At 33.9% G+C, this 13,785-nt stretch overlaps 1 protein-coding gene across 1 annotated transcript in view; it reads right to left on the bottom strand.

The window, feature by feature from the left end:
- ifih1 (interferon induced with helicase C domain 1) overlaps window positions 1-10,001 on the bottom strand; it is a 35,046-nt gene extending 25,045 nt beyond the window's left edge. The window contains exons 1-4 of the mRNA XM_039683375.2: window positions 9,483-10,001; window positions 7,481-7,649; window positions 4,764-4,949; window positions 4,509-4,574 (exon numbers count right to left, since the gene is read on the bottom strand). Coding sequence (XP_039539309.2) covers window positions 4,509-4,574; window positions 4,764-4,949; window positions 7,481-7,649; window positions 9,483-9,917 — 856 coding nt within the window. The 5' untranslated portion in view covers window positions 9,918-10,001. The remainder of the gene's footprint in view (window positions 1-4,508; window positions 4,575-4,763; window positions 4,950-7,480; window positions 7,650-9,482) is intronic.
- Between the last annotated feature and the right edge of the window lie 3,784 nt (window positions 10,002-13,785).

The raw sequence follows: 13,785 nt of genomic DNA, 5'->3' as shown, positions 1-13,785 counted from the left end.
AAAAAAATTGCTCTGTTTTTCTGAATTAATGAGTTAATTTTTCATGGGAAAAAAAATTTGCTCTGTTTTTCTGAATTAACGAGTTAATTTTTCATGAGAAAAAAAGTTTTTGCTCTGTTTTTCTGAATTAATGAGTTAATTTTTCATGAGAAAAAAATTTTTGCTCTGTTTTTCTGAATTAATGAGTTAATTTTTCATGAGAAAAAAAATTTTGCTCTGTTTTTCTGAATTTAATGAGTTAATTTTTCGTGAGAAAAAAAGTTTTTGCTCTGTTTTTCTGAATTAATGAGTTAATTTTTCATGAGAAAAAAGTTTTTGCTCTGTTTTTCTGAATTAATGAGTTAATTTTTCATGAGAAAAAAAATTTGCTCTGTTTTTCTGAATTAACGAGTTAATTTTTCATGAGAAAAAAAGTTTTTGCTGTGTTTTTCTGAATTAATGAGTTAATTTTTCATGAGAAAAAAAATTTGCTCTGTTTTTCTGAATTAACGAGTTAATTTTTCATGAGAAAAAAAGTTTTTGCTCTGTTTTTCTGAATTAATGAGTTAATTTTTCATGAGAAAAAAAATTTTGCTCTGTTTTTAATTTAATGAGTTAATTTTTCGTGAGAAAAAAAGTTTTTGCTCTGTTTTTCTGAATTAACGAGTTAATTCACAAAAACAGAGCAAAAAAAATACATGAAAAATTAACTTGTTAATTCAGAAAAACAGAGCAAAAAAAATACATGAAAAATTAACTTGTTAATTCAGAAAAACAGAGCAAAAAAATCCATGAAAAATTAACTCGTTAATTCAGAAAAACAAAGCAAAATATTTTTTTCTAATGAAAAATTAGCTCATTAATTCAGAAAAACACAGCAAAAAATAAAAATTCCATGAAAAATTAAATCGTTAATTCAGAAAAACAGAGCAAAAACTTTTTTCTCATGAAAAATTAACTCATTAATAATTTTTTCTCACACTCTAAAAAATGCTGGGTTGTTTTAACCCAATTTTGGGTAAAATATGGACAAACCCAACTATTGGGTTAAAATTATCATTTAAAAATGTAACCCAATGGTTGGGTTTGTCCATATTTTACCCAAAATTGGGTTAAAACAACCCAGCATTTTTTAGAGTGCATGAAAAATTAACTCGTTAATTCAGAAAAATAGAGTAGATTTTTTTTCTTCAAGTGAATGCAATACGCCTCCGTAGTAATGCACTAAACAAACTCCTGTTCTTGTAATGAAATGCATGTGAATTTGACTGGTCTGCCACTGTACTTTTCTGAGTGGAAGTTGGCTGGTGAGACTCATTTTTTACACGCTAACAGGAAACGTAGTGTTTATAATTCTCTGGCAATATGGCATTCCTAGAGAAGTCATCGATCTGGAAGAGTTGCTTTTATAAGCTTGTACGATCACTGGTTGTTAGGCTAATAGCATTTTTGGCAGGAGGAGAGAATACACTAAACAAATAATTAAAATGTGCTCAAAAATCACATGCGTCCTGGAATTCATCTGGTGTGAATGAAGTGGTAAAACACCTGAATATTAGAAGCTGCAAATAAAAAAACTTCCGAAATAACTGGTTTCAAATGCAATGTATTCCTGTGATCAAAGCTGAATTTTCAGCATCATTACTCCACTCTTCAGTGTCACATGATCCTTCAGAAATCACTCTAATATGACGTTTTTAGTGAGTTTTGACATGCTGCAGTTGCACTACACTCGACATATGTGAAGCAATACTAGAGCTCAGTGATTTATTGAATGTACTGGGGGCCAACTTCACGCAGGTCAATATCATAAGTGTGTTATTTAGCCACTAAGTTACACTCTCAGAAAAAAAAGGTACAAAAGCTGTCACTGGGGCTGTACCTTTTCAAAAGGTAAACTTTTGTCCATTTTAGGTGCTAATATGTACATTTTAAGTGTTAATAGGTACATGTTAGGTGCTAATATGTGCATTTTAGGTGCTAATAAGTACATTTAGGTGCTATTATGTACATTTTAAGTGCTAATATGTACATTTCAGGTGCTAATATGTCCATTTTAGGTGCTAATATGTACGTTTCAAGTGCTAATATGTACATTTTAGGTGTTAATAAGTACATTTTAAGTGTTAATAGGTACATTTTAGGTGCTAATATGTGCATTTTAGGTGCTAATATGTGCATTTTAGGTGCTAATAAGTACATTTTAGGTGCTAATATGTACATTTTAAGTGTTAATAGGTACATTTTAGGTGCTAATATGTACATTTTAGGTGTTAATATGTGCATTTTAGATGCTAATATGTACATTTTAGGTGCTAATATGTGCATTTTAGGTGCTAATATGTACATTTTAAGTGTTAATAGGTACATTTCAGGTGCTAATATGTACATTTTAGGTGTTAATATGTGCATTTTAGGTGTTAATATGTGCATTTTAGATGCTAATATGTACATTTTAGGTGCTAATATGTAAATTTTTAGTGTTAATATGTACATTTCAGGAGCTAATATGTCTATTTTAGGTCCTAATATGTACATTTCAGGTGCTAATATGTACATTTTAGGTGTTAATATGTCCATTTTAGGTGCTAATATGTACATTTTTATTGTTAATATGTACATTTTAGGTGCTAATATGTACATTTTAGGTGTTAATATGTGTTAATATGTACATTGTAGGTGTTGTTGATATGTACATTTTAGGTGCTAATATGTACATTTTAGTGTTAATATGTACATTTCAGGAGCTAATATGTCTATTTTAGGTCCTAATATGTACATTTCAGGTGCTAATATGTACATTTTAGGTGTTAATATGTCCATTTTAGGTGCTAATATGTACATTTTTATTGTTAATATGTACATTTTAGGTGCTAATATGTACCAATAAGGTACCAATATGCAGCCTTTGGGTACAAAAGTGTACCTTTTGAAAAGGTACAGCCCCAGTGACAGCTTTTGTTTTTCTGAGAGTGTACCTAAACTAGTCTCTGAAGAGAATTATGCAATTATGAAAACAATACTTGTGTTTCACAGAAATCCGCATATGCATATTTACCAAGACCAGACCGGTTCTTGATCACTTCCATATGCCCTCATGTTAGCGGCAGGCCTCGGTCTGCGAGTGGAAATATTCCCTGGATGTGACAGTGATTTAACACACTTTAGAGGAGACGAGACTGGTGAACTTTATGCGGTCGAGGTCGACGTCTCACTGAGAACCACTGAGAGTCAGGCCGCTGAACACAACTAAGCCATACGCTTTTATAATAATAACTCTTTGAAAATGTCCTGACAGTTAAATTGCTCCCGGGAACATTTGGATTGTGGGCCATTAGATGCATTGCACAAAAGAACTAAGCTGAAATGTCAAAAGGGTAAAAACTTATTGATGCCTTATTTCCTTTCAAACAATGATCGAATGTACAATTAAAAGCATGAATCAAATTAAAAAGCACCTATTAAATGGGGTTTTGTGGCATTAAATTCAATTACTAATTTCAAGGCTCAATTGTTGTTCGTCATTATTGGTAAAGTGTCGGTAAAAATTAATTTTTACTTGTAATTCCTATGAATTTGAAATGGCCAATCACACAGTATGTACAGATTCAGTATCCATCTTGCTTCATGTTGGTCTATTTATGTTTTATTTTTTTATTTTGAAATGTGTAGTAATTAAATGCACATTTGGTAACACACATTATAAACATGTTAAATAAATGCATTAATTATGCACCTTATATACCACCACTGTGATCCTTGGCTCAAGAGGGACAAGATGTATATCTCCGATTTGGATTTAGGCAAGAAAAATTTCGAATTTTTTTGCGAACTAGTCCCTGGTTTTTCGCCCGATCGGAACCAGACCAGTCTACTGGACTCTCTAGATCAATAATTATTGAAAATAAATGAAATTTTGCATTTGGTTGGCTATAACAGGGTCATTTAGAAGGTGGTCCGTGGCAAAATACAGTCAATAAATCCTAAAGGAAAGGTCAGAACTTCACAAAAATTGATGAGCATATGTGTCCTAACATGATCAGGAAGCATTAAAAGCGCATTATAAACATGTTTAATGCATTAATTATGGCTTTTAATGCACCTTATATAATGCATTGCATGGTCTCATGAGTAATTATAACCACAGTTATAATACAATATACTTTTTTAAAGGTGTAACATAAATAGTATAATGTATTAAAACATGACAAATGACTAATTTGTTACAAGGAAATCTGCAAATCCTATAATGAATTTTAACTTTGGTTACATTTATTCTAATGCATTATACATAAAGGCTCAAGGCAATTCTCAGTTTATTTCTGAGTGAATGGCACACAACCCTCCCGGATAATAATTTATGAAATGTTTATGAGACAGGCATAACTAGAAACTAAATCCACGTGGTTTGTAATTTAACTAATTCTTGTTTTACAGCACGCTAATTGCTGGCGTGAGCAAGCGAGGGATCGAGAGCGTTAGATATGAACCAACACACACACGTTTGGATGAAAGTCATTTGACCGTACCTGACGGATCATCATCCTCTGTGGGATCCCCTTCCTCTTCCTCCTGGCCATTGTACATGTCTACATCTGTGAGAGAATATATCCACTGCTGTAAGTTTGGCTTCTTTATATTTATCAGACGCCTTTTTATCCACATCTCACGATAGATGAGCCAACAATATAAAAAAAAAACAACAGCAAAAGCTAGATTAGGAGTTGCTGATCAAGTTTATGGCAGGATTTAACCATTTTTTTGAGTTCGCTTCAGATATGCACCTTCATTTTCGGCAGACGCCCCCAGAACGCTGCCGTCCACACTGCTGTCCAGGTCCTCCGACAAAAGAGAGCTATTCGCAGAGACAACGGGCATGGAGCCGTTCAGGACCGGGTCCGTCTCTTTCGCGAGAGCCAAACACGTCTGTTCGCCCTCCTCAACAGTTCTGATCTCGACTGACATGGACTCTGTAACACACACAGGTAATCAACACGAGTTCATAATACATAATAACAATGCACAGAATATCTGTCGACATGCCATTATGGTCAAAACTGAACATGAAAACGGCATGAATCTAACGTGTGCCACATATCTAAAGAATTGTTGGTTGCACTTTATTTTACAGTACGTGTACTTACCTAAGAAAGTATTTTCTAATTTAAAGGGTACATATCATGGGTAACACTTATAAGGTTCAATAAGGTTCATTAGTTAACATTAGTTAATGTATTTACTAACATGCACCAACCATGATCAATACATTTGTTACTGCATTTGTTCATCTTTGTTAATGTTAGTTCATGAAAATACAGCTGTTCATTGTTTGTTCATGTTAGTTCACGGTGCATTAACTAATGTTAACAAGATTTTAATCAAGTATTAGTAAATGTTGAAAATAACATTAACAAAGATTAACAAATGCTGTATATGTGCTATTCATTATTAGTTAACTAATAACTAACGAACCTTATTGTAAAGTGTTACCATATCATGCTTTTAAATCATTCATTTTTGCTTATAAATCATACATTTGTGGTCTATATAAAGCATAACTGCAATGCTTGGGTCTGAATTCCTCATTATTATAGCTCCACAGGCCCCTTTTCTGATGTGTTTCTGTGAGCGACCCGTTTCGAAGCGGCCCCTTTAAATAAAAAGGAGTTGCGTCTTTCCCCGCCCGCTCTCCAGGTCCATGAGTTCACGGTCGGTTCAACTCCCCACGTTCGGCCATTATTGTAGTTTGATTAGAGATATACGATTACTAGCTTCAAAGAACATTTTTATTCACACGTTAATAAAATGTCAACAACGGAAGACTTGTCCATCAAGCCTTACATATTCGAGCCAGAGCGAGCGATTTGAAAAAAACGACGACGAACCTGCAGAAAAACGTCTCCATATGGATGTATTGGTATGCGAGTTAACTATGTTGTGTTATTAGTGAAAGTCGACTATTTCTCTTATTAAAACAAGCACACTGACAAGATAAATGACTACGGTCTAATCTTACCACTAAAAATCTGTGTTGATAATAATATGATAACTTACGTTTAGAAAAGCATCAGAAAACACAACAGCTAAATAATAGAAGGAATTTACCCTCATTCAGACGAAGTCGATCGGCAAACCCTTCTTTATACTGGCGGAGGTTGTTGAAGTGGGAATCCTTGAAGTGCTTCAGGTCACTAACGTACATCCAACAACCGAACATTTTGACTTGCCCTCTCGTAACTTCTGCATCATTGAGCTCGGACTACAAAATCGGAGTGAGAAATAATAATGGCGGATTGCTCGAAGTGTTGGACCGGTACTCAATGTCCTTATTTGGCAGTTCCACTGCAAATACGGTGACGCACTTGCTCAAAAAACGTCATAGAAAACAGAAAAATCTAAACAGGTTGAAAAATATGACCAAAACAGAATATAAAGATGTAAACGAAGCACCTGAAGAGAATAATTTCATCTTTTCTCTACTTACAAACACTCTTATTTTTATTTATTACTTCTTTTTGGAGCAAAATATATTTGCGATGCTTCAAAACATTGTAACTAACCCACTGATGTCACATGACTACATTGATGATGTCTTTATTTCCTTTATTTCCTACACACATGTTCAATGGAGGGACAGAAGGCTCTCAGACTAAATCTAAAATATCTTGAACTGTGTTCTGAACGGGTCTGAGAGACTCGGGACAACATGAGGGGGACATTTACATTTTTGGGTGAACAATCCCTTTAGATGTGATTAAAAGCCTAAATTCAATTAGTTTATCATATAAAGTGATCGAATTTTGTTTTACGATTTCTTTATGAACTTTGTGAAGCGTCAAAGTCAGTTAGCTGTCTATGGAGGGACAGAAAGCTCTGATTTCATTGCAAATATCTTCATTTGTGCTTTGAAGCTGAACGAAAGTTTGATAGTTTTTATTTTTCTCAAAGGACAGAAGTATCCCTTTAAGAGCTAATTAGATTTGTAGGGATAGACAGACACTAACAGCGGGGCTTCCAGGCCACAAATGTGTAGTCTAAACAACAGCGTGACCTCTGACCTCTGCTGGTTTCCGGTTTCCAACTATTGTTTTTCTAAGAGAGCCTGTGACTGTGGAAGCATATGGGTAACAATATTCAGTTTGAAATGCACCAATGCTGTATTTACATTTTCCATTACACTTACATTTGCCATTTCATACACTAGTTTTAATATGTAAATTGAATACATATTTTATAAGAAATGATATGTTTAACATGTTCAAGCAAAAACTGTTTTTTAATTGCATTTACCCCCACAGTTAAGACACTTAAATTTCCTGCAATGAATGTCCATGGTATAATTATGATATATTTGATTTGTGCACCAATGTTGTACAAATGTAATGGAAAATATAGAAATGCATTGCCATTTTACATAGTGCATTGTAATTTTGCATATTATATTTGAAACTGAATATTGCTCCCCGTGAGAGAGCAGTGTATGATGATTTGTGGCCCTCACCGTCCTCGTTGCACGGCTCTCCCCGCAGCTCGCGCACCAGCTCCCGGTGCTCCGTCTCCTCCAGAGCCTGAAGGAACTTGGAGAACCAGCCCGCTTCATTTTTCACCAGCCTTTTGAGGAGCACTCGAGCGCCGTTCATGTTCCCATGATTCTCAGTGGCTTTCATAATCTGCAGGAGTAATGATGAACATATAGTTAATGTATTTAATATGAGTGAGAGGTGAAAGCACACACACACACACGGAGGCAGGTCAGTTAAACTCACTATGGGTCATGTGGTGATGTTTTGAACTTTAGCTCTGTTAATATGCTTCACACTTTAGTTTAGGGTCCAATCCTCACTATTAACATCTACTTTTCCCTCCATAAACTCCTAATTAAAAGTTCGTAAGATAGATAAGATTAGGTATTGGATTAGCATTAAGGGATGTGGAATATGATCCTGCATTCATCAAAAGTAGCCAACTAATAAACACCCAATATGCTAATATGCGTGCTTACAAGCAACTAGTTAATAGTGAGAATTGGACCCTAAACTAAAGTGTTACCAATAATAATAATAATTGTTATTAGTAGTAGTGGTGACCGTGAAAGAATACTACAAAAACAAATAGGGTGCAATATAAAATATATCTAAAAGTACTACTGTATGTAATATAAAATAATAATAATTTTATACTGCATTTATATACTTCTACTAATAAGGATTTCTTAAAAATTTTCAGTTTAACCACATCAGTAAATCCACAAAGCAAATCTGTTTCTGTTTGTTTTATAGCGCCCTCTACTGATGATAATATTTTTTACATGACTATCTATCTATCTATCTATCTATCTATCTATCTATCTATCTATCTATCTATCTATCTATCTATCTATCTATCTATCTATCTATCTATCTATCTATCTATCTGTCTATCTATCTGTCTGTCTGTCTGTGTATCTATCTATCTGTCTGTCTGTCTATCTTATGTCTCTGTCTGTCTCTGTCTGTATCTGTCTGTCTGTCTGTCTGACTATATCTTATGTCTGACTATCTATCTGTCTGTCTGTCTATCTTATGTCTCTGTCTGTCTCTCTGTCTGTCTATCTGTCTGTCTTATGTCTATCTATCTACTGTATACCGCATCTATCTTTCTGACTTTCTGTCTGTCTGTCTCTATCTGTCTGTCTGACTATATCTTATGTCTGACTGTCTCTCTATCTATCTATCTATCTATCTATCTATCTATCTATCTATCTGACTGTCTGTCTGTCTGACTGTCTATAATTCAATTCAATTCAAATTGCTTTATTGGCATGACTGTACATATTACAATATTGCCAAAGCTTAGTTGTAACACATAGCATAGTGAAGACATCAATAAAAACAAAGCATTATAACAACTTAAATTGAAATGTACAAATTAAATTAATTGCAAAAAATAACAGTGTAACAGATTATAAATTCTATAATAAAGTCTATATCTGTCTGTCTGACTATATCTTATGTCTGTCTGACTGTCTATCTATCTGTCTTCTATCTATCTATCTGTCTGTCTATCTATCTATCTATCTATCTATCTATCTATCTATCTATCTATCTATCTATCTATCTATCTATCTGTCTGTCTATATCTGTCTGTATGACTATATCTGTCTGTCTGACTATATCTTATGTCTGTCTGACTGTCTATCTATCTGTCTTCTGTCTATCTATCTATCTATCTATCTATCTATCTATCTATCTATCTATCTATCTATCTATCTATCTGTCTGTCTATATCTGTCTGTCTGTCTATATCTGTCTGTCTGACTATATCTTATGTCTGTCTGTCTGTCTTCTGTCTATCTATATCTACTGTCTGACTCTGACTATCGCATCTTATGTATTTGTTTTTTGATTTTTAAATACTTATTGAAATTGTACTTCTTTATTTAATTGTAACTTTCCATCAGTAGACACCCAGCTCCCACCCAGTTCACCCCAGCTCAGAGTAATGCCCGGGCTTCGGTCACTCACGTTCTCCTTGTCCTCGGGCGTCAGGAGCCCCAGTGACCAGCATTGCGCGCACACGTCTGTGGTCTTCATGTTGACCAGGGTCAGCTGCATGAGATCGATCAGGCGGATACAGCTGTCGTTCTCGGCCTCTTCTGTCGGCTCCGGCGGGCTGTTCCGCACGTAGTTCACCGCGTGTGTGCATCCAGCGGTCTCCAGCGCGGTGACCAGCTCTCTCGGCCATCCCTTGTCGTGTTGTGTTTGGAGGATTTCGTCGATCAGGAGTGCTGCGGCGCTTATGTCCCCGTCCGCCCGTAACTTGGCCCTTATTTTGTCCTTTCGATCCTGTCCGAGGAAGTGCAGCTGATCCAGAAGCGGCTCGACCTGGATGATCTGCTTCAGTCTGTCTCTGAAACAGTCCAGAATATGACGCGTCTCGGCGTCCTGATCAATGCTCATGTTTGTTAAAACTAGATTAGAGATTACTAAACTGATGAGTCCGCTTGAACTTCCCAGGACTCGCTGACTTTCGGTTTCGGTTTCGTTTATGGTCCCGGTTTACAAACGTAATCAGTCAGATGATATCAATATCAACCTTATTTAAAGAGACGAGATATAAATAGTTATGTTCTCTCTTTATTTATTTTCATGAATATGTTTTTATTGTTAGAATAAAATCTACTTTGTGGGCATTGAAAATTGTCTAGGCTACACTTGTTCTGCAAATTTTAACCACTAGACTAGATAAAAATAATAAACACTATGTCGACAGAATCCCTTATGCCATAAATTAATAATATAATATAAATATCATTTTGAATATTGATTTTGTTATTTGTTATAAAAATCTTGAAAGAGCTTTAGTTGTAATTAGGATAAGCAGGGATTATCATTAGATTCACTAATCTAATTTAAAAATTATTATTTTTAATGCATCTTATTATTTTATTTATTTACTATTGATTTATTATTATTTGATGTTTAATTAATATAATTTGATTTATTTATTAGGAGTTTGGTCTTAATGTTAACTTTTAATTACATTATTTTTAATTAAATTAATTTAATTGTTAATTACTTTTTTGAAATGCAAAAGTATCTAAATATGTTCTTGGTTATTGTTGTAATTATTATGTTGATTATCAAAAGACAAAATGAAAAAATCTAAGGGGAAGAAAAGGAACAATTTCTGAGAAAAAAATGTTTATTTGTATGATTGTGTTAAATGATTTTGACATAATAAAGTACAAAACAATAAATTCAAAATCAAACAATGGCCTCACTGTTCAGTTCACAGCTCATTTGTGTTATTGTTTACTAAAACTATATTTACTGAGTGAAAATGCTGAAATATGTTGCTTGGCAACTAATTAAAATAAGTTGAAGCTGAAGTACTAAAATTACACAAACAAAACAAAAAATAATAAAATGACAAAAAGCATAACAAAATTACTTGTACTAAAAATATAAAAATAAAATCTAATTCTAAATGTTAATAATAATAGTAGGCTATAATATCTTTATTTTGTAAGTAACAAAATGACTAAAACTTAAACTAAAATTGTAAATAAAAGCTGATTCTAAGTTTTAGTCATTTTTTTATTTACAAAATAAATATTGTACCATTATTATTATTAACATTTAGAATCAGCTTTTATTTTTAGGTTATTATTAAATAAATGCATGGCAATATTTATTTTAATATGTGCTACAAATCACAGTTATCATAAGTAGCCCTCTTATTCAGTGCTTTTCTCTTAAAAAGTACATTTCCACTCAACAAAGTGATAAGCTTTCCTTTTATTTATATGCTTTTTGTACAGTACAGTTAGTCAAAAGTACTTGCCTAAAGCAATTTCATTAAATATAATAAATCTTATAATAACAGACACATTCAAAACACCTGTAGAGTATTGTGGTGTACAAACTATACAGTGCAAACTATAAAAAACAACTCAGTGCAAGTGAAAAGCGGGATAAAAAGTGAAAGTGTTGCGTGCAAACGTTTGTGGGATTATTAACCGTATTAATATATTCCCAAATAAGAATAAAAAGCCACCTCTGCTTCCGGCGGCCTTTAATATATGATTTTTATTATGCTTGTGACACATAAAAAAAAAATTAAATAAAAAAATAAAGACAGACACATACACGCACTCACACACAATCTACCAGCGCTCAAAACACATTCACACTCATGCTGAGGATGGTAACATTAATTTTTAAGGGCATGGAGTCTTTATTTTGAAATAAAGTGCAGATAATAAATCTGCAGATTTGATATTTGCTTGGGTGCGATGATTCTTAATTTTACATGCTGATGTGCAAATTTAATAGATGCTTGCTTTTGACCTAAAGTACAGTGTTTTACAGTCACATATAAAAATAAACATAGTTCAAATCAAAGCTGTAACTTTCAGTCTTGAGAGAAATTTAAACCATAATTTAAGAAAGCGTTTATTGCACGTAAAAAAACCTATGGTGTATAAATATGTATAAATACATATTTTAAGTTATAAACGAAAAAGAAACAGATGCAAAAAAATCCCCTCCCAGATTAAAATATTACAATCTTTGCATGATAAATGAACCCTTTAGCAGTGGGTCTGACGAGAAACGTGTGTGTGTGAAGATCCAGGCCGCGTCCCAAATCGCACACTAGTTATGTATTTTAAATAAATACTTGCTTCACACTTGCTATAATGTGTGATTTATATAGTTTGAATGTAATCTGGGCATACTACATTCATCATGATGTCATTATCATGTGACCTACAGCGTCAGGTTCATTCATAAATCCTCTCCCGTGGCCTCATGGGATAGTAAAGTCTCCATCACATGCACACTTCAGACTTTTACAGGAAATAGTAGGTCATCCGGATACTTGTCGCCTACCGTTTTGAATTCGGACATACTTTTTTTTTGTCACATACTGTTTTATGCCTACTATATAGTAAGGAAGTATGCGATTTTGGACGCTGCCGAAGTGTTTTATAATTATTGTTAGCAGAATTTGTGACAGAAAGCTTTTCTAGGCTACATTTTTTGGAAAACAAAGTGATTTTGTTGTAAGATTTAAATTTTCTAGTGGCTTGATGAAGCCAACATTATTGGAGCGTTGAAAGGGGTTAGTTCATCCAAAAATAAAATTTATCCCAATAGTTTACTCACGCTCAAGCCATATGACTGGATATGATATTTTTCAATATATGATCACAATCAGTTATATTAAAAAATATCCTGGCTCTTCCAAGCTTTATAATGAGAGTGGAAAGAGCCTGAGATTTTGAAGCCCAAAAAAGCACATCAATCCATCATAAAAGTGATCCATACGACTCGGGTATTAAACGGATAGTTTAATTTTTGGTATGTTGTATCTTACTTCAAGGGCATCCAATATGTAGGTGTCTTGTTTCCGCAGTAGATTCAATTTTGATATTTTTAGGTCAAATCGTTCTTGTCTGTCAGTCATATAATGCAGGTCTATGGTCACCACCTCAAAGAGCATGCGCAGAGAAGTCCAAATTAAACATGATTTAATGACTCGTGAATGTAAGTACACATTGATGGCCTAAGACACGAAACGAGTGGTTTGTGGTAGAAAACCAACAGTATTTATATTGTTTAGACTTGTGCATGCTAAGTGGTGACCATTGACCTCCATTATATGACTGACTGACAAGAACGGTTTGACCTAAAAATATCAAAATTGAAACTACCGCGGAAACAAAGACACCTACATCTTGGATGTAAGGATGAGGTAAGATAAAACATACCAAAAATTAATTTCATAGTGAACTATCCCTTTAATAAAGCCTTCTGAAGAGAAGCCATGGGTTTATGGAAGACAAATATCCATATTTACAACTTAAGTTCTGGCTTCCAGAAACGGCCGCACGCAAGTCTAGTTCGGAGGAGTAGCACAGCGGTAGCACTTGCTACATGACACCTGACACAACATGACACCTTCATAATCATGACATATGTCATAGGGTTTATACATGTTTATGACAACTGTCATTAAGTGTCTTTCGCTCAATAATGACATTTTGAATGCAAATATGACATTGAGATGTCTTTGTCGTGACATCTTGACATAAACCAATACATCATAACCTGTCAGTGTCTTTGTCATGACAACTTGACATTAAAAGAGGTTAAACTCTCATGCGGTTGGCTGTCATGAGGCATTATAACTGCGTCATGAATATTTTTCGTGACCTCAACTACAGTGATACTGAAGTGAATTTGTCATTAAAAAGTTATAATGGCTTCATGACAGCCAATGTCAAAACCAACCACCTGACAGTTTTAATCTGCTATGTCA

Source organism: Pimephales promelas, chromosome 7 (genome assembly GCF_988280905.1).
Source record: "Pimephales promelas chromosome 7, fPimPro1.hap1.1, whole genome shotgun sequence".
Taxonomy (NCBI): domain Eukaryota; kingdom Metazoa; phylum Chordata; class Actinopteri; order Cypriniformes; family Leuciscidae; genus Pimephales; species Pimephales promelas.
The sequence above is the reverse complement of the archived record's forward strand: the minus strand, read 5'-3'. Positions and strand labels throughout refer to the sequence as shown.